The sequence below is a fragment of the Poecilia latipinna genome, unplaced genomic scaffold (assembly GCF_001443285.1).
Source record: "Poecilia latipinna isolate Pla-1442-1.1 unplaced genomic scaffold, P_latipinna-1.0 Scaffold378, whole genome shotgun sequence".
NCBI lineage: Eukaryota > Metazoa > Chordata > Actinopteri > Cyprinodontiformes > Poeciliidae > Poecilia > Poecilia latipinna.
Window position 1 is genome coordinate 251,834 of NW_015112994.1, and position 27,614 is coordinate 279,447.

General features: G+C 36.7%; 2 protein-coding genes and 2 long non-coding RNA genes across 6 annotated transcripts in view; 2 read left to right on the forward strand and 2 right to left on the reverse strand.

Moving 5' to 3' along the window:
- Positions 1 to 5,186, forward strand: part of LOC106950101 (uncharacterized) — a 93,807-nt gene extending 88,621 nt beyond the window's left edge. Inside the window, exon 2 of the long non-coding RNA XR_001425535.1 lies at positions 1,281 to 5,186. This is a non-coding gene — a long non-coding RNA (uncharacterized LOC106950101). The remainder of the gene's footprint in view (positions 1 to 1,280) is intronic.
- Positions 5,187 to 10,581: 5,395 nt separating this feature from the next.
- On the reverse strand, positions 10,582 to 27,270 carry LOC106950105 (uncharacterized). Its single transcript, XR_001425536.1, has 3 exons — positions 27,194 to 27,270; positions 25,563 to 25,564; positions 10,582 to 10,598 (listed from the first exon to the last, which is right to left on the reverse strand). It is a non-coding gene; the product is annotated as an uncharacterized LOC106950105 (long non-coding RNA).
- On the reverse strand, positions 15,198 to 25,728 carry LOC106950104 (basic leucine zipper and W2 domain-containing protein 1-A-like). Its single transcript, XM_015036755.1, has 12 exons — positions 25,621 to 25,728; positions 25,046 to 25,119; positions 23,131 to 23,307; positions 20,856 to 20,950; positions 20,700 to 20,765; positions 20,433 to 20,568; positions 17,870 to 17,979; positions 17,502 to 17,672; positions 17,046 to 17,192; positions 15,974 to 16,112; positions 15,596 to 15,718; positions 15,198 to 15,505 (listed from the first exon to the last, which is right to left on the reverse strand). Exons 2-12 carry the CDS (start codon positions 25,107 to 25,109, stop codon positions 15,474 to 15,476), a joined length of 1,260 nt encoding a protein of 419 aa, XP_014892241.1. The 5' UTR covers positions 25,110 to 25,119; positions 25,621 to 25,728; the 3' UTR covers positions 15,198 to 15,473.
- Positions 27,214 to 27,614, forward strand: part of myo1b (myosin IB) — a 71,603-nt gene continuing 71,202 nt past the window's right edge. Inside the window, exon 1 of one of the 3 annotated variants that reach the window (XM_015036752.1) lies at positions 27,214 to 27,449. The gene's annotated coding sequence lies outside the window, so the exon portion shown is untranslated. The remainder of the gene's footprint in view (positions 27,450 to 27,614) is intronic. The other 2 variants (XM_015036753.1, XM_015036754.1) reach the window with 2 other exon arrangements.

Here is a 27,614-nt window from a genome sequence, read left to right on the forward strand (position 1 = left end):
CTTAGAAAGTATTTCCAACTAGGTACATGATGCAAAAACCACATGTTTGTACAAAAGCAATGCCTAAAATCTTTTTTGCACACAAATTGTATGTAAACAGGCAGAATTTTGGAAGATGAAATATGAGCCTCAAACACTCTTGACATCATCTGTAAAAAAGTATAACAGTGCTTTTAGTCTCTAAAAGATCTAGCTTCTTTTTCAGAAATGTTCTCTGTTTCTAAATATTTGAAAATGTCCTGATAGAAAATAATTGGGTCATGCATCACCAGCTCTTAAAGTCCACTTAGCTCTTTTGATATAATTATTTTTGCATCCATTATAGACTTACGAGGGCACAACATGAATGCTGCTTTAAATGTTAACTTTTTGTTTTGCTTACAACTCATCTGTTGATGACATCAAATGATATGTCTTACTCACAGTGAGCTGTGTTTAAAATCACAAGAAAATAATAAAAATGGCAGGGTTGGCAAGGTGACTCACACTGTAGACAAACAAAGGAAGATGTCTTGGTTTCAGCACAGAAGGCTAGACACTACACATTTTAAAACAGGGAAGAGGTTTGGCACTGTGATAGGATCAAATATATTTATGGAAAATTTTACAAATCTGATTTGGGAAAATAGATGTTGAAACTTTTTAGTGCAAATTCAAGAACATGCATAATGACAAAACAATAACACTTCAGCAGCCGTTGCTAACATCGACAATCATGGGAGGAGTCAATTTTTGCCTTGAGGTTAAATGCAAAGGTAGACTTAAGATATTCTGGTGATTTTATTTATATCATCAATAGAAAAAAAAAAACAATCCATGTTAACAAAGAGTAAAGAGCATTACAACTCATCTTCAAGATACAAAGATTACATCAATATGGGAAACAACAACTCTGTAAATCACTTTAATCAGAAATAAAACTTTATAATTAAACTCACAACAATACAATATGACAAGTCTCTGGCCACTGCTGCAGATGTGTTTGCTGTGTCATATTTACATAAGTGAGGATGTGGCCAACAGTTTTTTGTTTTTCAATAGAAAGTTTATACCAGAGGAACTAAGTGTGATTTTGTTTATCTTGGTTCATTATTATGCTGGGTGGCATGGACTGGCTAAAAACTGGCCCTTTATATGAATTTTAGCTGCACAGGCCCTGTGCAGTTCCCTGTTTCTATAATATCCACACAAAAAGGTTAATTGAACTGATGAGTCTGAATTTACCCTACGGGTGAGTTTTACATGCTTGTCTCTCTGTCCTGTGTTGTTTATGTTGATAGGGGCCGGGGACCTATCCACAGAAAACGTGATTTCTCATTCATTCTTCATACTGAGAAAAACAGGAACAGGAAATGGACAGATAAGTGGATAATTAGGATTTATTTTTCTGCATGATGAATAATTTTTAATCTTTTTTTTCCCCTGTATGACTTGATAAATGGTTCCGTAATTCTTGCTATTTCATTCTTGTATTTTTCCTGGCACATTTATAAAATCAGGAAGTTAAAACTAAAAAATAAAATTGTATTTATTTATTCCATTTTTAGCCATATTGACACCACATATTGGGTCATATATTCCTGTGATGGGGAAATTAAAATCATGTGCTGAAAGGGCTTTTTTGTGTACCTCTTCCTGAAACAACTATGGGGCCCTGAAGGTGTGTGTGTGCAAACTATCATCCTTCTACAGACAAAATGAATAAATGATCTTCAAGTGTTTTATTTGTTCCCAATAGCCCATTTTTATGCTTTTGTAATACCATCAGAGTAACCTTCTTCATACTCACAACGCAGAGTCACAGGGAAACATAAAACTCTTAAATAAATAATCAGTAAGAGCAGACAAATAACAGAACTGAAAAATTATTATTTCAGTTAAATAGCTTCCTCCTCTTCATTTCTATTAAAGCACTGTCCAGTTTCTGGACAGAAGGAACTGGTTTTCTGTGTATCCAGAGTTTACGGAAGTTTAAAAGGTTAAGGCTGTCCCAAATATCTGTGCTGTCCACTTAAAATATCTGAAAGCACCGAGGGCTGTGTAATAAAGTTTCTCGGTATCTTTTTGAAAACTAAAGGTCACTAATAATAAAATCCCCTCACAGTACATAAACTTCTTACCCAAAAATGTTCTTCACCATGGGCACAGGCAGCACACATTTCTGAAAGCAGTATTTACACAGCCCTCCGTATTCATCGGTTACTCTGGTGAGGATATGAATGCAAAAACCTAAAAGGAATTTACAATTTCATTAAATGACTGTGATCTTACACAATATAATATTCTCCTCTTTGCAAAATCTGTCTTGAGAATCAAGGGTCCTGGGTCCTCTCCTCTGCTCTCTTCTCTTACTCACCCCACAGGGTTTCATAGGCCTGGAGGGCAAAGATGACCATGTTTCTGGTGAACCATATATTTGCTGTTTTGGCCATTTGATTTTGATCATTAGCCTGAAGAAAAATGCAGTCATGACTTGTTTTCACTTTTTAAGTAGAATTTCATTTCATTTCAATTAGTCATTTATAAAAGTTTCTGGGTTTGTTAAAAGAGAAATAAGCACCTAACATTTTAGATGCTTATTTCAGTGCAGTGTTTTTCCTCTCCACTGCCACTAATGTCTGCTCAGCATGAGGGATTGTTGCAAAGTTAACAACACAACATAGGCGATTATGCTGCTGTTGCTATGTGCTCGTCCAGAAGAAGTGAATGCCAAAGGTCAAGGTGTCACTGGAATCTGGTTCCTTAGGTAGAAAACATATTAAAGTAATATAAATAATAATCTGAACTTGAAGCACTATTTGAGAAGTGGGATCAATTGGAATGTATGTGTGACTTTCCAGCATCTATTCTTATGAATTACTAATCTTACCGACATAAGCACATGGTTACAACCAATCAAATAAAAATAGCAGTTAATTGTTGTTATGGACTTGGTGACCTGCCGAAGAGAAATAAGCTTCTATCTCACATCAAGATAATTCCTACAGGGATTGTCAAGCTGGAGAAACTCTATACAATTTTTTTTTTTTTTTGCCTGATTTTATCTCTGATTGCCAGTCGGGAAATGTCTGTCAGTCTGCACTAGCTACTATGAGGTGGGGTGAAAACCGGACTTTGAGGGGGAGCTAAACTGACCTGACCTCTTTTGCAGTCAAACAAACATGTTTGACTTTTCGAGGCAGATCTGGAAGCAGTCAGGTTGTGTGAACTGAACATTGACCCATCTGCTATGTCTGTTTCTGACAGCCAATAAAGAAAAGAGACTGGAACATGACAACAGCTCTGAACTGACTATTTCTTTCTTTGTAACTAAGCAACATTATGTACAGAAAAGCAAAAGAGCATAAAGCATCATACCAGCTCTCACCCAACTAAATACCATAACACAATGTAACATGTTAAACAAATAAAAAACTACAGAGAAATACTTGGACATTCAAGACTAAAACACACTAAATAATTAGATGCCTTACTTCATTATTTGGTTTACTGAAATAAACCAAACTGTTTCCATAATTCAAAGAAAGGCAATGAGACTTAATTTAACGAACTGACATTTCTACAATACAATCATTCCAAAACCCACAGACAAATGCATAGCCTCTTATACATGTTCCAACTACCAACAGGAGTAGAACAAACAATACAGCTGAATTAATCTGAATCATATTCAGCTTCATCTCTGCTTCAATATATGTGGGGGTGTAACAGAAACATAGCTTGTCCAAAGTCTGAGAATTTCTTTTATTACCACCATCGTACTGATATTTTTGTTCCTTTAGACTGTCAACCTTGCAAGAGTTTCCATGAAGCCTTGATGTGCTCAGTTGGCTTTAGTTTGTCTGTAATATCCTGTGATCTGTGATCCAGCATCAGACACAGTCACACAGTTAAGTGTCTGGACCTCGGTCTTTCCCAGTCTTTTCAAAATCTGACCGTGAAAGTCATCTGGTGTGTTCCTGACCAATAAGCCGTCTGACATCTTATGCAGTGTATATAAATATCTGGTTTCAATTGTACTTGAACGAATTACAACCGAATTCATCTATTAGCATCCCTGCCAATACTACTGTAACCTACCCTATTTGAATATACTAAGATGATGCAGAAACAAAAAAATAATTAATCTATTAGGCATGTCAGTGCTTGTTCAGCTTGAAATCTATTCTTGTATTAAACTGGCAGAAACATAAAAGGTAATACAGCTCCAGTTGTCTTGGTTGTATTCCCTGTAACTAATTTCATAAGACATGGCCAATCAGACATGCTAATTGTAAGCACAAGGCTGCCGTAATTGGAACAGTTTTGACCTGTTAGCCCAGTTGAGTGCAGTGGTGCATGAATAAGCAGCACCTCATATATTTCATGTGTGCTGCAGGAAACAATCTCTAAAAGTCTTTTTTTTTTTTTTTGATTTTCTGATAGCACAAAGGTCCTGAAAGTGACAGTGGAGCAGCACATTCAGTCTGTGGTGAAATCAAAGTACACTGAATGTTATGGATTGCTCACAGCCTGGCTTGTCTCATATGCATCTTTCTTTGCTTGTTTTTATTCCTCTTCATCTGCTTTTGAAAAGAGGGAACAACAAATATGGAAGCTATCACCTCTCATCAGTGACAAAGACAAAATGCCCTTATTGTGGAGTTTTTGTGCAATAGCTCGCAATAACAAACCTGGAGCATTACACGAAAGGAAGTGATAATGTCTGTATTTTTCTAGACAAATGAAGCAAGACATCTCTAGACAATATAGTAGGGAGCTGTTTTATCAATCAATTTCAAAACATACTCCATCTTTTTGTAAGACTTAGTCATTTTTCACCAATCACCTCATTTATTCGAGGCAGGGTTGTTAGATTCAGATTGACTGCATTGTAAAAAAAAAAAAAAAGAAAATCTATTCAGGTTTTACGTGTTTGCATTCTGATATTTTCACAGGAACAAGTGGTACTACCACAAAACTTTTGAAAACTATCATTGTAAGTTTCCTCAGAATAGATTTGAAATCTTAGCAATAACATAGCCCTGTTTTTTTTGTTTTTTTTTTGGTATAGGAGTAAGATGCATGTTCTATTTGGGTATAATCATCTATGTTTCTTACAATATTTTCCGAGCTTCCTGTTGTTCTGATTGTCAGTAGTAGAAGACAGCAATTTTGAGTTGCCCTATTTTGGAAGGAAAAAAAAATCGTCTCACCAATTTGTTTGAAAACATCAACAAATTGCAACACCATAAACTATCATTATATTTGTTATGGGGAATACGACTGCTGTCTGAACTCAAAGAAAGCTCTACATGTTTCACTGCAGCTGGCAACCAGTCAAAGATTACTAGATATTATAACAAATTAAAATAGAGAAAATGGCACAAAAAAGGTTGGTTGCCAATTAATGTTACTAGTTCAAAAAAGTAATTTTCTATTATACAATTTAATGGACAGAATAATATCCAAGTTTAAATTAGTTTATATAAGCCATCTGCACTTGCAGGTCAAAAAATCCCTCAGGAAAATAAAAGCTCACAGCATTGTTAAAAAAAAGGAAAGAAGAATTACAGATTGACACTGAAAGAGTTTGTGTTGTCTCGGTAGATGCTCAATTTGCTGTGCTGCCAAGTTTGTATATTGCAAGTTGAAAATAGTCAATTAGCTGAAGATGAAATCAAAAGACAAACTCAGTTTAATACTAATTGCTTTAGCTCATAGACATTTCAGTCTTCAGTCATATATTGTACTGTACAATAACCATGTTATTTTAATGTCTGAAACTGTAAGACAAACAGAAAATGTTTTTATTTCAAGTATTTTAACTGGTTGACCAAGTCTTTTAAATAAAAGTATAGTCATGAGAAAAAAAAAGAAGACCCTATTAAACATACAGCTCTTTCAAATTAAATGTATGCATAATAATGTCTAATAATTTTTATTTTTATCTCGTATAAAGTGATTTTGGATAACAAGAGTGAATCTTGTTTAACTTGTTGAGGAAAGTACATTTAAAAAATGCATTTTAGCTGAGAAAAAAGTTTGGTCAACATCAAACGTTAACCTCTTTCGTTAAATGAGACTCTTGTTGTAGTGATCCATCAGGTCCTTACATATGTCTGAAAACGTCTGCCCCAGACTTCACTTTCAACTTTGAAGAGTTTATTGTATGCAAAAGTGTTTTTCAGTCACATCAGAGCATCTCCACTGAGGAAAAGATTTGTACTTTCTACAAATTCATAAGTTGATTATGAAGACATGCGCTTTCATATCAACCAAAGCAAAAGGCTAAGTCTTGTGATGACATTAGCATTTTGCTGCCTGTTTTCAAGGTGAACATTGCTCAACAGTGAGACTGGCTGACTGTTTTGACTGTCCTCAAAATATAAACTTTCTACACAGTTGAATGGTGGATTTCAAATTTTTGAGACCTTATTAAATCTTTTACCAAACTCACAATGTTCTTTCTGAAGGCTCGTTCAATCTTACCCTGGTGTTCACGGCACGCTCACTTTAACAGACAGGAGCACACAAAACTAAACGTCTGAGGTTTAAACAGGGGAAAAGACCTTCAAAATGAAAAGGGACAATGTAATAAAGTAACAATATTTTAATCAGGTGCACCTATGCCTATGTTCATTTTAACCAGTTTTAGTTGGAATAAATTTAGGAGTGTTATTTTTATTTATTTATTTTTTCAATGACTTTATAGCTGTTTTCCAGGCTTGTTCTTTGAAATTGTTTATTTTTTCACTATATCAAAATCAAATAGCCACGTGTCCAAAAATACTTATTTCACAGGATGTCCTAATTTTTCACATATACCTGTAAACAATTTCAAAGTGACAGCCATTAGAATTGACCATGAAGTTAAAGCTTTGTGATTCTTTGAACAAGTTTGCATTGGAAATACATGCAAAGGAAGAAGTTGGTATGTTCACAATTAAATTCATCACCTTCATTTTCATGCATTTATTAATTCTTGCACAAAGACATAAAATAAGCTTTGACATTTTCATCCCCCTTGGAACAAGACGAAGATTAGTAGGTTTTGCTGTCATCCACCTTTGAAAAGTGTGAGAAATCTTGAGAAGCAGCAACCAGGTTTTAATAAGTACGGAGAAAAGAGAGCACATTACACCTGTCCTTAAATCACTGCTCCTGCCTGGCTTGCAGCAAGCACCAGAATTAGCACTCTAGTTCTCACTTAGCAAGAGGAAGCCATAAAAATATATCACAGTGCTTTCAGCTTGTAATTTCTGCTGTCCAAATGACAGCGAAAGGAAGCTGTAAAAGTAATGCTAAGATTGGAAAAACTAGAATTTTAAGATAAAACTGCTTCTCTGTACAAGAATGAAAAAAAAAACAACATATTTAACAAAGTAATGCATAAGCTGCAACATTCTGCTAGCTGATGCTTAAAAAAAATATGCAAATTACCACATTTATTCTCATTCAGTGTAAAATAAATAATTTTCTTATTAGAGTAGCACAGCATATTTTTTGTACCTAAATATCAAACCTTTAATTTAAAAAGCTTTTGGAAAAGGTACAGTGGATTTATCCATAACCTTTGGGTCATTATTCTGAAAAAAACAAAAAAAAACCCAACAACTTTGTTTATTTTCCATCAGAAGCCATCAGACATTTGATTAAAAATATTCAGGTACTTAATTGAAAATGTAATCTGTATTTTTGTGGTTTGACTGAAAAGCCCAATTCCAAGAATGCCTCCCAAACAACTAGTTGGCATTTTCAATAGCTAATGTCTAATGGTTGCTATTGAGACTTACCTCATTATCTTGCTAATTGTGCATTAAGAAATGTATACGTTAGCACTTGTGTTATAGCTTAATGTGCATTCTATATTATAGCACATTTTTCTAGTAACACAAACCTCTGGCTTTAAAGCAAACGGTGGCAAAACAGCACTAAAATTTGCTTTCCAAATAGGTTATTACTTAAGTTGTATTTAGAGAACCTTTTATGATATATGCATATAAATATGTTTATACACACACACACCCACACATATATACCCACTTTAATTATTAAGTAGATCCCTCTTGCAAATTCTGCCATTCCATTTAAAACAAACTGTTTTGTCAAGGACTTTTCATGTCTTCACACAGTCTGCCTCGCTCCCCAGAGCCACAGCTGCGTTCCTGCAACGTTCAAAAGGAAACCTGAGGGTCTACATGCAGACCCAACACTTGCATGCTGCCTCTGCATTCCAGAGGCACAGTCATTACGGTGCACTCCGGGGGAGACTCGTTAAAACCATTCTGGAAATGCTAACTTTCATTCCATTTGCAACTTATCAGTGTGGTTTGTCACAGCCAAACTGTTGTGATGGAGCTTTGGTGTTCCCAGGAGGACTCATGTCAAAATACTCAAACTGTATTTTTGGCTCTGCTTCAAATAAATCTGCCTCCTGTACCCCCTGTAGTGGCCTGATAGACCCAGATGACAATCACTGCGCGTTTGAATAATCAGCGGAAACTCTTGAATAAGCAGTGTGAACCCAAATGCCTGGGATGTTAATAAACTCTGCTCTTTGAAATGCCTTAAAAAGCTTTATCCTCTGGATATAGAGCAGCAGACAAGCTCTTACCCAGTAAATAGCAACCCTTGAGTCGATTACTCTTTATCAAACTAGGCCATCTGTCTCCTTGCGCCCAGTCTTTTGTACACAGCTATCAGACCTGGGCCACTGAAGAGGGAAAAGGACAGGCCAGGAGAAAGTAATGATGTTTGTGATGAGACTCAGTGTTGACTTAAGTCTAGCTGCAAGATCCCTGGACTCTCACAGTCAGACCATTACACACTCCATGCGTTTTCACATAGGAAGTCAGAGGGGCTTGTAGGGGATGAAGACGCTCTTATTTTAGACCGGGGTGACGAACAGATCACTCAGAGATATGTGTTCAACTTTGAGAATCAATAAATCCTTCCCCACAAGAACTCCAATGCTCCCCACTAAGGTTGTAATATTTGATTCATGATTTTTTTTTCTCCTAGTATCTATATTTTACCAATAAGAGCAACATTTCTGTAAGCTATAAAAATGAAAAGTAGCCATAATATCACCAATAACCTGGCAAAGTCATTTTTGTAACACTGTGATGTTTTTTCAAATAACTTAACATATTTAACTTGTCGAGCCTCCTGAGGGGTGAAGGTTCACAAAAAAACTTGAGGAAGGTGGAAAGATTTTGAGAAATTAATAAATGTGTCAGGAGCAGGGATAGCCAATTTAATATTAGCAGGGCGTCATATTGTTTTGGCTGTTAATGAGAGGATCTAAACCCGCATTATGAGGATGTCTGAACAAACTACATGTTGGTCTGATTTCAAGTCATACAATAAGAAAAATCAAGTCAGGTATTTTTTGTGCAGGTCAGTATCTGATTTTAATTGTATATCATTCTGGGCATGACTGCAAACGTGTAGCATGTTAATAAAATTACATAAAAAGTGAGAAAAAAATCAGCTCAGTTGTCAAAACTCTTAAATTTTCTTACTTTTTTTTCTCAGGCTTTTGTAAGAGACTCTAAATGGTTGTGTGGTAGCTGCAAGGCTTTCTGAGGTTTTGTTTTGCACAGAAATGCTCACTCTCAGAGAGAATGATTGAAAACTGAAAAGAACTCAGAATTGTTTTTCAGGTTAAGGGAAAGAGGGCCTGAAGTGGAAGGGGGCAGATATCTTTACCTGTGAACTAAAAGTTGACCAGGCTAGTGAAGAGCACAACAGGTCTGAAGCAAAAATATCAAACATTTATAAGAGACATTCTTCAAGTTTAAGCTTGTAAGACTCACCAGCTGCACTCTAGAAATGGTGGTTCATAACAAAAATGCTTACAGGGACACTTTTCCTTGTATAAAGTCACAGTTTATCACTCGACAGCATTCGTTTTGAAGTTTTGAGATTAACTGGCAACCGAGTCGTTACATAAATTAAGTGGCACCCCTCACACAGTGTGCAACTCCAGGCATGTTATTCAGTAAAACCCTGCAAATATTAGGAGCCAGCCATTTAGTAGCAAGTTGCTTTCTCAGCTAGATTCTCAAGAGTGATATTAAAAATGAAAAGAGAAGTTGCTGTATGCTCTTTTGAAGGCGCTCATGACCTTTTTTCATGGCATGTTTGACTTTGATTCAACTGATAATGATTCAAATTCAGTACCCTAGTTCCCATGTCTTGAACATATTTAACGCCAGGCAATCTGCTCCAAACCAGCCAAGACACTGCTGTACATCTAAATTAAAATGGCAAGGAGAGCATAAATCAGAGAAGCTACCAAGAGGGCAATGATAACTGTGGAGGAGCTTCAGAGATTCCCAGCTCATGTGGAGCATTCTGTTGAAAGGACATCTATTACTCATGCATTCCACAAATATCTTATGGGTCAGTGGAGAGTAACTGTTACAAGAAAATACAATGTAAAGTTTCAGTTTGCTTCAAAACATGTAGGGCACAAACATGGAAGAAGGTGCTGTGTGAGGGGATTTCTCAGCAGCAGCAAAGGAAGCTGGTCAGAGTAGATGGGCAACTACTGGGCAATCCTGAAAGAAAACACTTTAGATACTGCAAAAGACTGAGGTATCAACCCAGAGCTCCAGTGTACAGGAGCATAAATTATTTTACAAAGAACAAATAAACAAGATGTCTTGTCTCTGGTTGTGCAAAGGTTGTAAAGCCCTAAAAGATGTACAGCCGTAACTTAAATGGGAGAAAACTAAACAAAACTTTAAATTTTATACTTATGGTCACAATTGGTTGGTTGATCATATCAAATTCCAATAAAAACACATTGGTTTGTGGTTGTGCAAAGTTTAAGTTATATGAATACTGTTGCAAGGTGATGTAACAAATTTGATCTCAAAATACTTTCACAAGACAAGCAGGTCAAATTCTTACAAAACTATATAAAATTATAATACAGTAACTTAAATTTCAGGTCAACAACCTAGGAAATGAATAAATGTCAATTATATGCATATAATATTAAATGGACATGGCTTGGAACATTTTACCTCATATGTTGAAACATTTTTTGAAATCCATCAAGTCTTTGTTACTCTTCCTTAATATTTACAGCGACCTTGTGTCATGGAAATATTTATTTATTTATTTTTTTTTTAAAGACAAAATATCTGCCTGAGCAGAGATGTTTACTTGAACTGAAAGATGACCTCACTTTAAAACAGCTCATAAAACATTTTTGCCTTTGGAGAAGAGTTTATATTGCAGTTATAAAAACACTTTAACTGAGCCAACAAACAGGATAATGCAGCCATTTTTACAATTCTGTAAGACAAAACTTGCCTTGATTAATTGCTGGCAACACTCAACAAGACTATGAATTATTGATGGGAATTACCAGGCTATTGCTTTTAAAAAAGCTTTTGACATCAGCCATATTAGATGTGTTGAATAACCTAAAATAAATAACTCTACTAAGAAATCATAGTATTCTACTGAAAATATTTTTGAATAATCCATGATATTTCAAAGTTATTGGTACCTCTGCTCTCAATGCACTTCCAAGAAACAGAGGACTCTTTTACCCAGAATTCTCTGTTACACTCTTCTCTTCAGCTTACCGCTCGGGTTTTCTCAAGGATTTTAGCTTAGAGACTCAGAGCACCAGAATGTGTTTGGATGAGAAAAATCCTGCAAAAATCCCTTTTCATTTTTGTTCCTGAAAGCAAAGACCTCCACAATTTTACTGGAAATGTCCTGGTACATCAAAGTTCATAATACCCCAAGTTCAAACTAGGAACTCTGGAGGGGAATAGACATCACAGCATCACAGATTCTTCCTTGCACTTAACAGGCATGAGTTGCTTTTACAAAATAATTCTTTGCTTCACGCCACAAATATCTTTGAATGTTTGTCAATATCATTTGACCAAATCACACAGGTTCAACAAAAGCCATAGCAGTATTAGCAAACTACCCACATTTCCGGTTCTAATGAAAGGACTTGGAGCATGTTTTCTTGGAATGTCTCTTTGACAATTAGTAGGCAGGGAGGTACTGTCGTTAACTTAACATGAGGACCACAAAATGCCTCTCCTTGCTACGGCTGTCTAAAGGCATCTTTGGTAGTTTTTATGGATTCTCGTTTAACCTAGCGACCAGCTGGCTTAAAGAAATTGTCCACTGTCTTATAGCATATTTACACCCAAAGAACCAAATTACCATGAAATACCAAGCTCTAATCAATTTGAAAAAAAGTACGGCATTTTCTCAATCAGCATACTCATACAATTTGGCTTTTTCTAAATGCTTTTGTTTCATATTGTATTACTGCAACAAACAAAACATTTACAATGTTTTACCAGAGGTCCAATTATTGTGACCATCACTTTCTGCCTCTAGAAGACCAAATGAGTATAACTGTTAGAAATCACCCCACAGCATCAATAACAGCAACTTTTTTTATTCCCGTTGGGATTTTATGCGGTTAACAGCTGTTTGCTGTCACAGAGGTGCTCAGCTGTCCGTGACTGGAGCAGGGCAGGAAAGCTGCTCTGCTGTAGGATGTTCTGCAACGACTGATGTGGAGGACAAACCGGTGGTATTTAGCAAGCAAACATGTTGAGGCTCATTTCCATATTTCACCTGCCTGATAAACCCGGTGTTTGCCTGATTCGTCTGTAAAAACAAAAACAGCAGAACAGGAAAAACCATTGTGCCCGGCGTGCGACGCTGCTTAAAATGCAAAGCAAACTGCTCTCACTTGAAACTTGCCCGTAACAAAAACAGAGCTCCTTTTGTGCTTGGCACATCACCGCACGATTGGGTGGGAGTGAGGTAGGGCAGCTATTTTTTTTTTCTTTTTCTAAATTATTTATTTGTTCAAAACTGAGTAATTATCTCAAGTCTCTCTTTTCACATTCAAACAAACCGTTGGCCTCTCTCTCTCTCTCCGTTTTCTGACAGCATTATTCAGATGAGGTCTGCATTGCAGTCAGAGTCATGTTTACTGACCAAAGCCGCAGTGTGAAATTCAGAATAATTGCTCTCCACAACTCCCCTGGCATTCCCTGGCACATTTTGCCGCTCTGCTCACTTCAAGCAGAAAGTCCAACTGACAGAAACACGCCCGTCTCTGTTCGTCTATTAATCGACCAGTTGTCGTTAAAATGAAAAAAAAAAAAAAAAAGAAGCAAATATGCATTCATAAGCTCTAAAATATTTTGCATTAGCATGTTAATGCAATAAATGAACATGAGAGCAATGTCAGGGTATTGAGAAAAGGTCATGTTCATGTCATCCACACCAATTTTGGCACTTCAATATGAAGGTGGGTCTACTGATGGTTACAGTCTGGAATATCTGCTGTATATCTAGCAGATGTAATTGCTAAAAATGGCAAATAAGCAGAACAAGCAGATATGTCAGGACACTGCTTGGACACCTCATTATAGCACCACAGCATTCCTCATTGTGCAGGGAGGAGTCCTTGGCGTGCGGCTGAGCAGGAAGGCAGCACACAGAGAATAGTCCCATTAAGATGTTAAGAACCGTAGTAGTGTACGGTTCTGTGCGTTTCATGTTGTTGGTAGTGATGGCAGTGGGGAGGAGGCAATCATTGCTGGATGCACTTAAATATGCTCGCACAGAAATCTCAAAAGCAGTCATGTTTCCCCCAGCCGGCATGTCACTCTCCCAAATTGTTTCATGTTCTGCTGCACGACTAAATAAAACCAAAAGGAAAACAAATTCTCCTGAGACAGAGAGGAAGAGAAAATACTCATGTTGCATACTTTGTAGCTCTGTCTAATATTTTAGTCGGGTTTCTTCAAAATGGCATTTTCTGGTTGAGTTTGATTCTAAAACTCTGGCATCCCTTAATAGGGGGAGGGAAAATCTCTTAAGGGTTTACTGCCATCTGTTGGTGCCGAGCAAAACTGATTATCGTCTGATAATGCTTGGCTGGGTAGTGTAATCCTTTTATTATGCATTTACATGTGCATATACACCAAACTGGACAGCTGAATATACTTTCAGACATTCTGGGTGTTTCTTTATTGGCCTGTCGATACCATTTCAAATAATTTCGCTCTCATTTCTGCACCCTTGACTGCGTCATAATTATGATTTAAAGTGGTGTAACAGTGAAGAAACTGAGATTGCTGTTTGCACTTAAGGTTATGAATGTCAAGCTGCTTCTCCTGATTGGATGATTATGATATTCAAGAAGAAATCCACTAGTAGAAACAGTTTTAGGGAAACATTCAGTAACCCGGGCAGTAAGGAAGTATTATTTGTCTTTCTGCACATGCAGCTCTCTCAAACGAGTGTCTGCTTATGATCGTTTCCATGAGTTGGGCTGCATTGTAAACTGCCCTGAAAACGTGTTCATACCACAGGAGCTTTTTCACACGCTGCCAAGTTACAACCAAAATTGTAATGTACAGTAGTAATATTAAACTATGTGATAAACCTATACTAAAAAGAAATTTAGTTTTCCCCAAAATGCTTTGTGGCTGAAATTTAACACCATCCCCTTTGTAAATTGTGGTGGCAGTATGATGCTGTGGGGATGCTTTTCTTCAGCATGAACAGGGAAGCCATGTCAGAGGTAATTGGAAAAAAATTGAATTCAATGAAAGAAACCATTTTCGAGGCTGCAAAAATCTTAAAAGGTAAATTATTTTCCCCCAAACCGGCATGAAGACTTTGAGATATTATTATTGTGGATTTTAAGGTAAATACATTGAAAATGTGGTTGTATGTATCTTAATAAAATTTCAACAGTTTAAGGTGTCTGCTTTTGCCTTTTAACATGCAGAAACAAACGCTACATTCAGGACGATAGCTTCTTTCTCTTTATTTTAAAATTTGTTTTATAAGAGTAAGACCCTACAAAAATGACATAAGATTTTCTGGAAAAACAAAAATAACTTTGAGGGGCAACATTTACCACCATTAACATGATTGTGTAAAATGGCATAGCTCCATTACCAATAATGAAGGCTGAATCTAAAAACCGGCAGTAAATTCAATGCCGTCACATCATCAGCAGAGATCTAAAATGAGGTCAGAAAACAGTTTGTCTTTTGCCCGACCAGAATATAACGGCTACACATAAGGACCTCTGGCAAACTGACTAAAGACAGAAACATTGAAATCTCTTAAACCGGATAATTTAGAAGGAAACTGCCTTTCTCAAAAAGAAAAAGAAAAAAAAAAAGAAAAACTTTTTTGAAAAGAATAGTTTATACCCATTCAGCTCCATCTGGCACTGAGACTGTGTCCTTAAGAAGTATAAAGAGAAGTACAAGTATTGATTTATAGAGGAAGCAAGTCCAAAGAATATTAAAGCCCTTCTATGACAGTTGATATGCAGAGGTAGAGAATTAAAAGAATGTAGAGGGACTTCTGTTTAAAAAAAAAAAAAAAAAAAAAAAATCCTTTGACAGGATCTCATGTATAGTTAAATTGAAATAATGCATTGAATTTGTCGTTTGGAATCCTCAGTCTGTTTCTTCTTCCTCTGATTCGGACTCTGGAAGGATTAAAATAAAGGTTAGTTTACAGAATAATCTAAATAACACTTCAGCAGCTTAGCTAGAGAGTGAATGAGTGAGTGGCCTACCTTCCTCTGCGTTTTTAAGCCATTCGACAAAAGTTTTCATCTGATCCAGAAAAACACTTTTTCCTTTGGGCAAATGGGCGTCGTTGTACCACTTCAGAATTGCTTCCTCACTTAAGACGTCCGCTTGAAACATAAATTAAAAAAAGAAACATCTTTTTAACCTGATGCCAGGAGCACAGATGTGCCCCCAGGTGCTTGTGGGAGAGGAAAAGAAAAATTCACCAGGGCTGGTTGATGACATCAATCAAGACAAACTTTCTGGCTATAATCTCTGGCCATCTGGCAGCATTCGTAGCTTTCCAACACAAAGCAAACTGTTTTCCGCACAAAAAAAAGGCAAACACAGGCCCAGGAGCCGTATGGGCGTAATTAACTCACCTTTGTAGAGCAGAACAACAATTTTCTGGAAGGCCTTCATAAAGTGGATGTTGTCATAGCAGTATTCCTGGATCTTTAGCAGAAGTGTGAGTTCAGAATATCCCTGGGAGGTAAAAGCCTTCAACAGTGGGCTGTATTGCTGAGAAAGGGAGACATTTATGGATTTACAAGAGACTTTTCACTTTTGAAATCTGATGGCTTTAAAAAGTGTGAATTTTCTCTAACATCTAAAACTTTTTCAAATTTGTTGGTGAAAATTATTGATTAAATACAGTACGCGAGAAAAGTATTCATACACAAAGGTTTTCCAAATTTGTTCTATTAAAGAACACAATAACAGTGTACAATAAGGCACAGTTTGTAACATTTTTAACACATAAATAAAAACCTGAAAAGAGAAACTTCTGCTTCGATCTGAACCATTCTAACAGATTAATATGCTTTGATCTAAATCCTTTCATTAGAGCTCTGGCTGTTTCTAGGCTTGTTCTGCTGGATGTTAACTCAAGTCAGTAACGGCCTCTAACACATTTTCTCTCAGAACTGCATTCTATTTAGCTTCCTGTCCACCTCAGTAAAAGAAAAACAACCTTACAGGATAGATTTTTTTAATCAAACTCTGCTCTTAACTTCTCCACCACTTTATTCCTGACCTGTCTGGTGTTCCTTGGTCTTTATTATGCTGTTTGTTCATTAATTTTCTTTAAATATCTTCACAGAACACCTGGATTTACCCTGAAAATACCTTCCAAAAGTGTTAATTTGATAATTAGGAGACTTCTGGGTGTGTTGTATTGTGTAGGGGTATTAGTAACCAGGGTACTGGACATCCATTACATAAAACTTCAATAAAGTAAACTACATTAAAATGCAAACAATTTCAAAGGAGTATGCATACTTTTCCAAGGCCCTGTAAATGCTCTCTTCTAAGTAATAAACCTACAATTGCATTAATTTAACAGTATCTTTCATTTTAAAGACCCAGCCAAGTTTATTTACATTTCTGCTTCCCTATACTCTCACAAGCTAAATAGAGAATGCAGACCGTTACAAAACCTAACTAAGGTGTCACCTTTAAGTGTTTAATGGCTTGTTCTGCGACCAGCTCCTCCTTCTTGTTCCACTCCACGGAGCTCATCACGCTGGACCAAATCAGTCCAACCATTGTCTGCTCTGAGATGTTGCTCTTCTTCATTTCCTCTCGGGTGTATGCGATAATCTGTCGAACACATTAACGGCAATGCAGACAAACCAAAGCCAGCATGTGCATTATCGCGCCTCTAATCAAACCCTCCAGATGTGTTAGGCATTGGAATCCTCAGAGAAGCATGCGGGAGGTGAGACTATTGTCGAGGCTGAGTGGATTGCAGAAACTTTTCATTGATTCACTGCACCCATTTTGCAGCCACTCCTCAAGACAAAGGCAGACAAAGGTCAAGAAGAAAGCGATTCTCAGAGCTAGTCTTCGCAGTGTGCTACATAAAAAGAACCGAGTGTCAGAGAAAGCAGGAAAACTAAGTGGACTTACGTCTTTGTGGGGGTCTCCTCGTGACATCTGATCTTCAATTTCTTTCTGTAGCTCCTTGCGTGCACCTATAGACTGCTGGTTTTTGGCAAAGTCTGAAAGCTCCTTTAGCCCTGCATCGTCAAAGTACTTGGTGAAGTGCTCACTACTGCGTTTGTTTGCAGGAAACAGTTCCTGAAAGGAGTGAAATGTTTAGTGAGGACTTTTTCAGCCAGAAACAGACTGTAATCATTAACTAAAACTTGAACTGCTGAATGTCAGAATGGCGTCTCAACTAATCTCATTTTATTTAACAAGTCATAATCCAAGCGCACAGACTTTTAAGACTTAATTCTGCTGTAATAATGTTGTATTAAATGTGTCATTCTCACCAGAAGTCTGTTGTCCATGCCAACTTTCCGAAGACTGCCAGCAACTGAGTTTATGTCCTTCTCGGAAAGCCAGGATTTAAAGAGTTTCACGGCAAAGCAGGCTGAAACACCTGAACAAATGAATGGTAATGTGAGTCAGCTGCTGCACACTGATCTACCAGGATTAAGTTAGGCCTCCTTAATACATCGGTAAACGTAAATCTGCGGCTTTTAATTGCCATAAGACCATCAAGCAGATGGAGATGGATATGGCAGGGTAACATCTATATAACGACTTCAACAAATAGCATTTCAATAACTTTGTATTTATGAACATATGAAGTAGGCCACCATTCAGTCCATCTATTTGAAGATTCAAGTTTCAAGGGTAAAGTGACTGATAATGGGTGGTGCTCAATTAACCGAGGCTATTCATCAGCTGCCGTCTGTGTGTGGCCACCTCTTACTTCTGCAGCCAGCAAAAGACAAACAACCAAGTCAAAGCCAGGCAAACCTCACAACACCATCTGCATTGCTTTATCAACAGTTACTAGCATAAGCATGTAATAGCTGTCAATATTCATACAAAGAACAAGATTTTGTTTGATACATTATTGTTATTTCTAAGAGAGCAGAAAACAGAAATTAGAACAAATACCAACATTATTTGTTGCTCCAACTATGTTGCTTTCTTTGATTCTTTGTGACAGTCATTGAACAGCCTGGATTTGGACATTTCTGAATCTATTTGTACATTCCACACTTAAGGTACAACTACCCTAATTCTACAAAGAATACATACAGCAAGCACAGCTAAAAATGCTAATGTCACTAAACACGTAAATTACTACTGAAAGGTGCAAAAGACATCTTTAGGTGTTCACTGTAATCATTCTGAAATTTAGAAAAACTAAAGAAATCCTGTTTAGCCGCAGAGCTGCGTAACACTGACAGCCTCCTATGCTAATATTAATAAATAATGATGGATTACAGCAGGGGGGCTTCTTAGGACTCCCATTTCGTTTAAAATAAATGGATGAATGATTTAACAAGACTGGTTCTTTGAATGAATGTTACAGAATTTCTTTTTTTAATATCCATCTTGAAAAGGGAGATATTCTGTCATTCATTATAGTTCTCTCTTTTTAGTTTTTAAACATTTCACTGTCCCATAACTTGCAGAATTTAGTCATATTTGACATTTGCATTGATTAAGAGACTGCTCTGTGACTTTAAGCAGCTTACAAATTGTAAAGTTTTTATCAAGTATTTTTTTATTTGATCAAGTAGTAATAAAATAGTAATTTGCTATTATTTATAGTTCTTAAAGAGATTTTTAAAATGCGAAGAAATCCAAGCAGATAGCTTGATTAATCTCTTGCATCAATACATCTTCAATTAAACAGTTTCATCAGATGCCATTCCATTTGTTCAGTTCCTTGAGGATAGTCTCATGTTTCCCAGCCACATGCTTATCTGCATATTTGGTACCAGCTTTTCTGACTGCCAGAAGCAAGAGCAATTTATGATGGCCACAAAATGTTTGATCAAATGACTTAAGAAATGCAAAACAAATACAGCAATGAAGATTCACAGATTACTTATTTCAGGAAAATAATCAGAGCTAAACAAACTGCCATCACATGACAGTAAAAGAAAACATTTACTTTAAAAAAAGAGAAAAAATATCCATCTAAATTATTGTTTGCTTGATAAGACTAAAACCACCTTTGCTGTTGGTCTTTTTGTCAATATCATAAAATGATTTTATTAAATGCACCAAACAAGCTTTTCCTTTTCGATACAGATTTCCACCCCATCTCAACGGATATATTTTTCTAAGGTCAACGTTCATACAGCAGGTGCTCAATTCTGATTTTTGTGCAGTCCACAAAACCAATCAGAAAGTTTGCTAAGCAAGTATCAACACATGATTAGAACACTTTAAACTTGTAAGTCCAGTTATTCACACGGTGAAATAAATCTGGACGAGAAATTCAAGCCTGAGCCTGTGTGGAAAGGAAACTACACAAGGATGAGCAGCAGAAACTGACATACTTGTAAAAACAGAAGTGTGACGCTCTACGATAACACACAGAAAATGTGACTGCTTGCTGAACAGCTGTTCACAAATATAAAGCAGACAACTGAATAAAGCAGTGCTTAACTTTTTCACACAGTGAGCGACTAAACCTGAGGGTGTACATTTCATGCGCTCACTAAACCTCATGACGACAACTTAATCCAAAACCCAACTGTGAAATCAGAGGGTAAATAAATTTGTTGCCTTGAACATTATTTTCCTTTAATTGTGAACTGTGTAAACATGAATTAACACAACTAAGAGATTTATATATTCTTAACATACTAAACAGCTATGTTGTGTTAAACATAAACTCAGTCCACTCGAGTTGCTGGAGAGTTCACGTCATCATCCTCCCAATCACCATTTATTTCAGGTGGCGATACATTTTGATTTACAACAGTAGAAGGTAGAATAATTTCCAGGCTAAAGAGCCTGCAGACTCCAATTTGTGAAAACATGAAATAAGCACTAAGCACCAGTGAAAGATTAAACCGTTACCTTCTTTGACCAGGTTTTCGTTAAAGAGGCTGCTGAGAATGGATGCAGAGACATTGCCGTTGGCCAGCAGAATTCCCGTGAGCATCGCCAGTTTGTTGCGTTCAGCCTCTGTGAAGCCCTTGAGAAACAGCAGCAGCTGCCAAACAGTAAGCACGCGAATTTAATTCTGTTGGCTGAATCCAGTAAAACAATGTCGCTTCCTCCACTTAAAGGTAGATGTAAGGCAAAATGGTAACGGATGTGAAGATTCTTGTAAAATAATCACACCTTTTTGATTTCCTCCTCAAATCCCTTTTCCAAGTATTTGTAACGTCTGATGAGTTTGTTGAACACCTACAAATACAAAATATGATTGTATGGAAAATTTTTGTTTACAAAATATTAATCTTTTTTGTCTTTTCACCTGAAAATTGGATTACTCACCTGTGCATATGCTTGCATGGTCTCCATGTCCTCTTGTGCTTTGAAGACACAGAAATCTGTGCAGGTCATGTCTTCAGACAGAGTACCACCTGGGGCTAAAAACAAACACTTTTTTTACTACTTCATTAATCTCCCAGTTAAAACTTTTGATCAATTTCTGTCTAAAATGTCCATTATTCTTTACTTCTTTACTTATTGTTGATCTTGTTTCACAAATACAATCACCATTGCTAAGATTGTTAGTTAACTAATACAAACCTATTGGTAACATATTACAAAAAAAAAAAAAAAAAAACAGATTAAAAAAAGAGGAATTTTTGAAGCTCACTTTTATTAAAATTTAATAAACACCAATAACTAAAGTGAGTCCACTTATTAAGTTAGATATTAAATCAATCATGTTCTACTTAAGTTGGTATTTCTCAGCTGTATGCATGCAGAAAAAAAATGTAATGGTTATTGATGACAGGTTTTGGCCAGCTGCTAATTTCCCTCTGTTCAAGCCAAGAAAAGTTAAATCTATAGCTCCAGTGCTGGAAAACATGACAGTATTAGCTTGTGAAGAGAAATAGTGAGATTGTCTGTAATTCGATCTATTACAGTTTGACACAGTTACTGAGATGCATTTGTTTTGTTTACCTTCTTCAAAAACTAAGTTTTATATTGCAGAGTTGATATAAAGGCAGTGGAAGTAAAGAAGAAATATTACAATCCCCACAGAACACCAGCTGTTAAATGTACATGTACTAAACAAGCAGGGCCTTTTGAAGACGTTATGTCCTCAAAAAGTGCAGAGGAAAACTACAAGAGAAGCCTTCTCCTCCAGTTGCTGTTTGCGGTTACCAGAGTGGTCTGGTGACCATCTCCAGTGGTTGAACATGATTATGATAAAAAATGCCATTCTGTTGTGGGACCCGTTATGTAGCAAAGTGATCTTAACCTGCTTGTTGCTGATTTTTTTTTGTTTTTTTTTTAATTAAAATAAATGTGAAATTGAAACAAAAAGATTGAACCGTATTTCTTAAGAATGTCAACATGTTTATTAGTCATTTATGCTTCACACAGGTTGGTAAAATTGTTGCAAACTATAGAAATCCAGATTAGAAATGTTTTTTTCCCCTAATTGGTCTGTAATGTTTTGTTTTGTTAAAGTTATGCTTATATGTGAGGAAACTGTGATAAAGTTGTGGCTGTGATTAAAACAAAAGAGAAAAGAATACATTTTTGCTATTTCGCCCAGGAAGCTGGAAGTGGATACAGTACCAAGAAGATAGTAAAAGATAACAAGAAGACAGTTTTAGTAGTAGAATTTTTTTGCTGGTTCACAACAACAATTGAAGGTCTATTAATGAATTCCTTTTGTAAGAGCTTGTCGCTTCTGCTACATTGACCACTCAGTAAAAACACCCAAATTCCCAAATTGCAGCACATTGATCAAATACATGATCAATGCTCTATGTGCTGCTGATTAGAATTTGTATAATTATTTGACAAATTCTAATTATTTGTTAAATAAATGGAATGCAATAGAATGGAAGCCTAATTTAATACATGAAGCTACTCAAAGGGAAATTTAAAACAAAATGTGGAAATCTGGGCACATCTGAATCTTTTCAAGACCTAAAATTGAAATAATTGAAAACAGAATGTTTGACATTTTGAAAAGAACAAAGAAAACCACTTTTACAGATGACTTCGCTGTGTAATACATTTCACCTAAATGAGATGGTAATGAGAAGTCATACTGTTTCTTTGTGAAAGCAAGTTCAAAAAAATTGTAAAAAAAAAAAAAAAAAAAAAAAAAAAAAAAAAAAAAAACACGACCCGGCAGACTACATTTGCAGGTCAGGAGGAGTTACAGGTTGTTTGACTATCAAGCAAAACTGAATCCGGCACCAACTGATGATGTTTGAAGGTCAATAATCTTAATTTCACTTTTCATTTGTTTGTAGTGGTGATATGTCATTTTTTCACCCAATCAGCAGATTTGTTTTTTACTTGTGATCAGCAATGTTCTACCTGCTTGAAACATGTTGGAACAGGTACGCTGAAATAAGCAAGCAGCAGCTTTATTCTCCTTCTATGCTTCTTGTTGATCTGCTGGAGGAGACATTTCACAACCATCGTTTCACCTCAGACACAGATTTGGAAGGAGGAGCTTCAGTCTTGGTGCTCTTTGCCCCAAGACTCTGCTGTCATTCGGCACCAAAACTCATGCACTGCTGAGAACTTAATGACAGATAAAGTTTGAAAAGATTTTTGCGAGGCCTCTCACCCAGCATTCCTCCAGCCACCAGGATGTCGAACAGAGTCTCGGCATATCGTCTGTAGTCGAGCTTGGCACCAGAGGCATCGAGGAACTTTGCAACAGCTTCCAGATCAGAGCCGCTTTGATCTAGACCTTGCACAATGCTTTCCTGAAACTGGGATGGGTCAAACCTCTCTTTTTCATCTATGAAACAAAATGACAAAACAAAAAACAGAAATTTTATGGTTTTACTGATAAATTACATAAACCAGTTATTCTGATCATTTTCACTTGAATTTCATAAGATAATTTAAGGATATAAATGTAGAAGTCTTCATAACAAAGAGTTCTTTATAATGGCCTTCAACTGATAAAAGTTTTAAACTTTAATCTACTCTAAAGATTACTTCATGCAAAAAGTGCATGAAGTAAAAAGTGAGGTGCAATTCTACCTGTGGAGAAAAAAATCTGAGTACTCTCAAGAGAAGTCAACATGGGGGCTGTAAATCATAGTAACGGTTTAGACCCATTAATTAAGCCCTCAAATAGGAGAGGAGTTTAATTGGTACAGCCTTATTCATAAAACATACCTGTGTTTTCATCTTCCAAGGTGAAATAAAAATCATGCAGAAAGTGCATCACAAAAATTTAAGATTATTCATCCCCCTTATGCATCAAAACATACCATTACAAAAGAAATATACCATCCATCCATTTTCTTTACACCCTTGTCCCTTAGTGGGGTCGGGAGGGTTGCTGGTGCCTATCTCTAGCTAATGTTGCGGGCGAGAGGCGGGGTACACCTGGACAGGTCACAAGTCTGTCGCAGGGCAACACAGAGGACAAACCACCATGCATACGCACGCACTCCCACCTAGGATCAATTAACCTGACAGTCATGGACTGTGGGAGGAAACCGGAGTACCCGGAGAAAACCCACGCATGCACAGAGAGAACATGCAAACTCCACGCAGAAAGACCGGGGCCGGGAATCGAACCCAGAACATTCTTGCTGCAAGGCAACAGCTCTACCAACTGCACCACTGTGCAGCCCAAAAGAAATATACTCTACAGTTAAATACATTGTTAAGTGTAGCAAAAGTTGGGAACAATATGTCAAAGGAAAGAGTTGATTAAGAGCCAATCTGGTTGCTAGCTCCAAAATAATGCTATGCTCTTCTTTTCAGGTTCAAATTTGGACATGGGAATTGTGCCATGTCTAACTTAAAGAAGGTCTAGGGCTCTGAAAGGTATCAGTGACATATTCTTTTTCTGTTATGTTCATGAATGTAGGGGTAAAACACATTAGCTGTAACACAAGCTGCAAGTCCATCAAGATTAAAGATCTGGTCACATGTATTTGTACAAGTACAACAGTCAGTAAAATGCATCCTGATCTTTTCTGCACAAATCGAAAAGAGCTTCAAAATAACTCATGTAATAGTCAGAATTAAAATACATAATTGATCCCAAAATTGAATTATATTAAGTAAATATACAAGGTAAACAAGTAGGGTAAAGAATTAGTGTATATTTTCAAGTAGAAATAACAATCTCTGACTGCAAGTTAACAGGAACAACATCAGGAGTAAATCCAGGTAAAAATGCAACATACAAGATATTGAAATGATTCCAAAATCCTTCTCCCATTTATGAATATTTCCATTGGATTTTGTAATATTCTGCATTAAGCATAAAACTTTTACCTAAATGGGTTTCATAATCTGGGCAGCAAGTGTCTGATTTGAAAGCGTAGAAAATAACTATTTCATAGTAAGCTTGAATTTTTGTTGCTATATTTGCTAAATAATGCCATACATAAATAAAATGTTAGCAGAAACAGCACACGTCAAATAGCATTTACTTAGAAACAGGCATTTCACTTCTTTTAAAACTCCAAAACAAAATGCAAAAATCACGTGGTTTAAAGTGTAACGCTTACCTCTTTTTCGAGGTTTGAAACGCTGGCCTGTTAGCGTAGGCTTCTGTTGCCTTTGATTACTCATAAAAGACACTCTGCAAAACAAGAAGTTAGGCAAGACTTGGCGATAACCATAAATATTTACTTTGTAGCGAAAGAGCAACAATGTGATTTAACTAAGGGCATGCATTACTTGCAGTCGAGTTTGTTGATTTACAATTTGAAGAACGAAGCGTTTATAAGCCCTGACAACTGGGTGCAAATCACTATTGTAAGCTATCAGCAACAGTGTCACACTTGTTTTCCGTTATACTAACAACAAAATGACACAGACATTGCTTTATAAAGAAGTGCATTTTTAAGTACGTATATCTAGCTTAAAATTGACAAATACAAATCAACTAAGGCCTGACAAAACAACAGGGCCGAGACCAATAAGTTGGCGTTAAATCTCAGTAGTAGAAATATCTGAGGCAGCTAGCTAAACTGTACCGAACGTTTAGCAACTATTGATTTTCGTAACGGATATTGACGTAACTGCTGAATATATACCCACAGCTCGGATAAACAACGAGCAAAATCAGCGAAAAACTCACCGAAATTCCTTTTTGGATCAAAAACAGCCCGTCGAAAAAATATGGGACAAATGGACTGCAGCTCAATCAGGTACAGGGAAGATGAAACGGTAGACGTCAGCGCGCATGCGCACATGCACTATCCATCCCAACAGAGAAAATACCAGCGACAATTTCATATTAGCAACTTTCCAGTTCTTAAAGCTGTGAGATATGATTTTTTTTGTTTGCTTTTTTTTAGCGTTTTATATTTGTGAAGAACCTGCAAAACATGGATACACGAAGGAAGAAATGCTTCACATACAGAGGATCTACAACTGAACATGGGTTTCAGTCCTGAACACGCCAAATTGAGCCAGCGTCATTAGACAGTTGTCAGCAAGTCGTTGCGATGTAAAATTAAGACACAGGAGGGGGGTATTGTGCTGCCGGGAGGAGGAGGATGATGAATCTATCCATGTGGGTTTCAGGGGAAACTTTAATGCTGCGTTAAAGCTCATCTCGTACATTTAAGTATTCAGGAACTTTCCCCAAATATCATTAGGGGTTATATCCAAGCAAACATTCATCCCAAATATTGAAGGATATATGTATGTCTATTTTTCAAATATGACAGTAACAGACATAAACATGTTTATGTTAAACTAACTCTAAAAAAGTTTTATTTAGTTTGGAAATTGCTCTTTGAACCCTTATTACTTTCTGGAGACTTTTTAGATTTTGCTAGGCTAATTTTCAATCCATGTTCCAACTTAATGCTTCCTATTCTTCTTGCACCCCAACAGCCAAACTTGATGGTATAGCAGTTCTCTTACAAAAAGCATGAATAAACACTGTCCTCTGGATCAAATGCATTGTTCACATTAAAGTGTTTTGTATTCTACAGCAAAACATTTGCAATGTATTTGAGAAAACTACACACATTTCCAAAAGTGATGGCAACAATAAAACCTTGAAAGCAGTCTGTAAAGAGAACAGAAGGTTGATGCTGCAGATCATCACTATGTGTACATATTTTTAACACTGTCAACTTTCCACTTGTGTTGTTGTAAATGTGTAATTTAACCAAATTTGCTAATTTAAATAAAAAAAACTTAAGATGAAGTTGAATTAAGAAAACAATGCACCTTTCATATCAAATGTTATTTGAAATAGAACATTTGCAAAGTACTTTAGTGTCCCAAATAGATGGTTATCATATTTAATAAAACATATCCAATAAATTAGAACATGTGTTTTGACAAGGTTTGCCAAATTAAAAGCACTTTGTACTTTCCATTAAGTTCACATTTATGTCTTAATGTTTAATTTTCTGTCTTATATAATTGGCTTACCTTAAATATATTTTCTTTATCTTTTAATGTGGAAAATCATCACGGGAAAATCATCAGTCAGAGATTAAAAGCAAAAGTATGTGTCCCAGATTGCAATACGCTTTTCAGTAACACACACACACAATATATATATAAGCTATTCAGCGTTTCATGGATAGTTGTAAACATATTGTTCCTACGGTACATGAATGCATCACAAATCCACCTCCTCCCCCCTCCGCACAGAAGGTGATTAAGGGACTCTGGACAAACCCAGAGACGCCGCTCCAGCCACTCCCTACGCCCGGCAGTTTGTGAGCTCTCAAATCCATGCGGAGCTCCAGTCAAAGTGCTGAGATCCGGATGAGGGAGCCGCTTTCAGCCTCATCCAGCACAGCAGACTCAAGTTCAACCGAAAACAGCCGGGATAGGCTTCGGGAGTCCACTCCAGAGTTGGAGAAGCACCCCGGGATCATAGTCTTGTCCGCGGACGGGATTCAGGACGAAGAGGAGCAACTCTGTCAGAGCTAAAGAGAGGTGAGTTGGATAAACTCCGCTGCTTAGCTGAGTGAAATAGTTATGTTTTAAATTTTAGTTTGACGTGTATGCGCAACTCCTCAAAAGTTAACTTTGTACTGTCACTGGATTGCCTTCCTCATTCATTTCTCCTCTTTTTGCAGTTGAGGATGGGGGTTGGGGTTC

Coding starts and splice junctions, on each gene's coding strand:
- LOC106950104 (XM_015036755.1), bottom strand. CDS start 25,109: ATGAGTAATCAAAGGCAACAGAAGCCTACGCTAACAGGCCAGCGTTTC. Junction 20,766..20,855: donor CCATGCAAGCATATGCACAG/GTGAGTAATCCA, acceptor TTGTATTTGTAG/GTGTTCAACAAACTCATCAG. Junction 17,980..20,432: donor CGAAAACCTGGTCAAAGAAG/GTAACGGTTTAA, acceptor TCATTTGTTCAG/GTGTTTCAGCCTGCTTTGCC.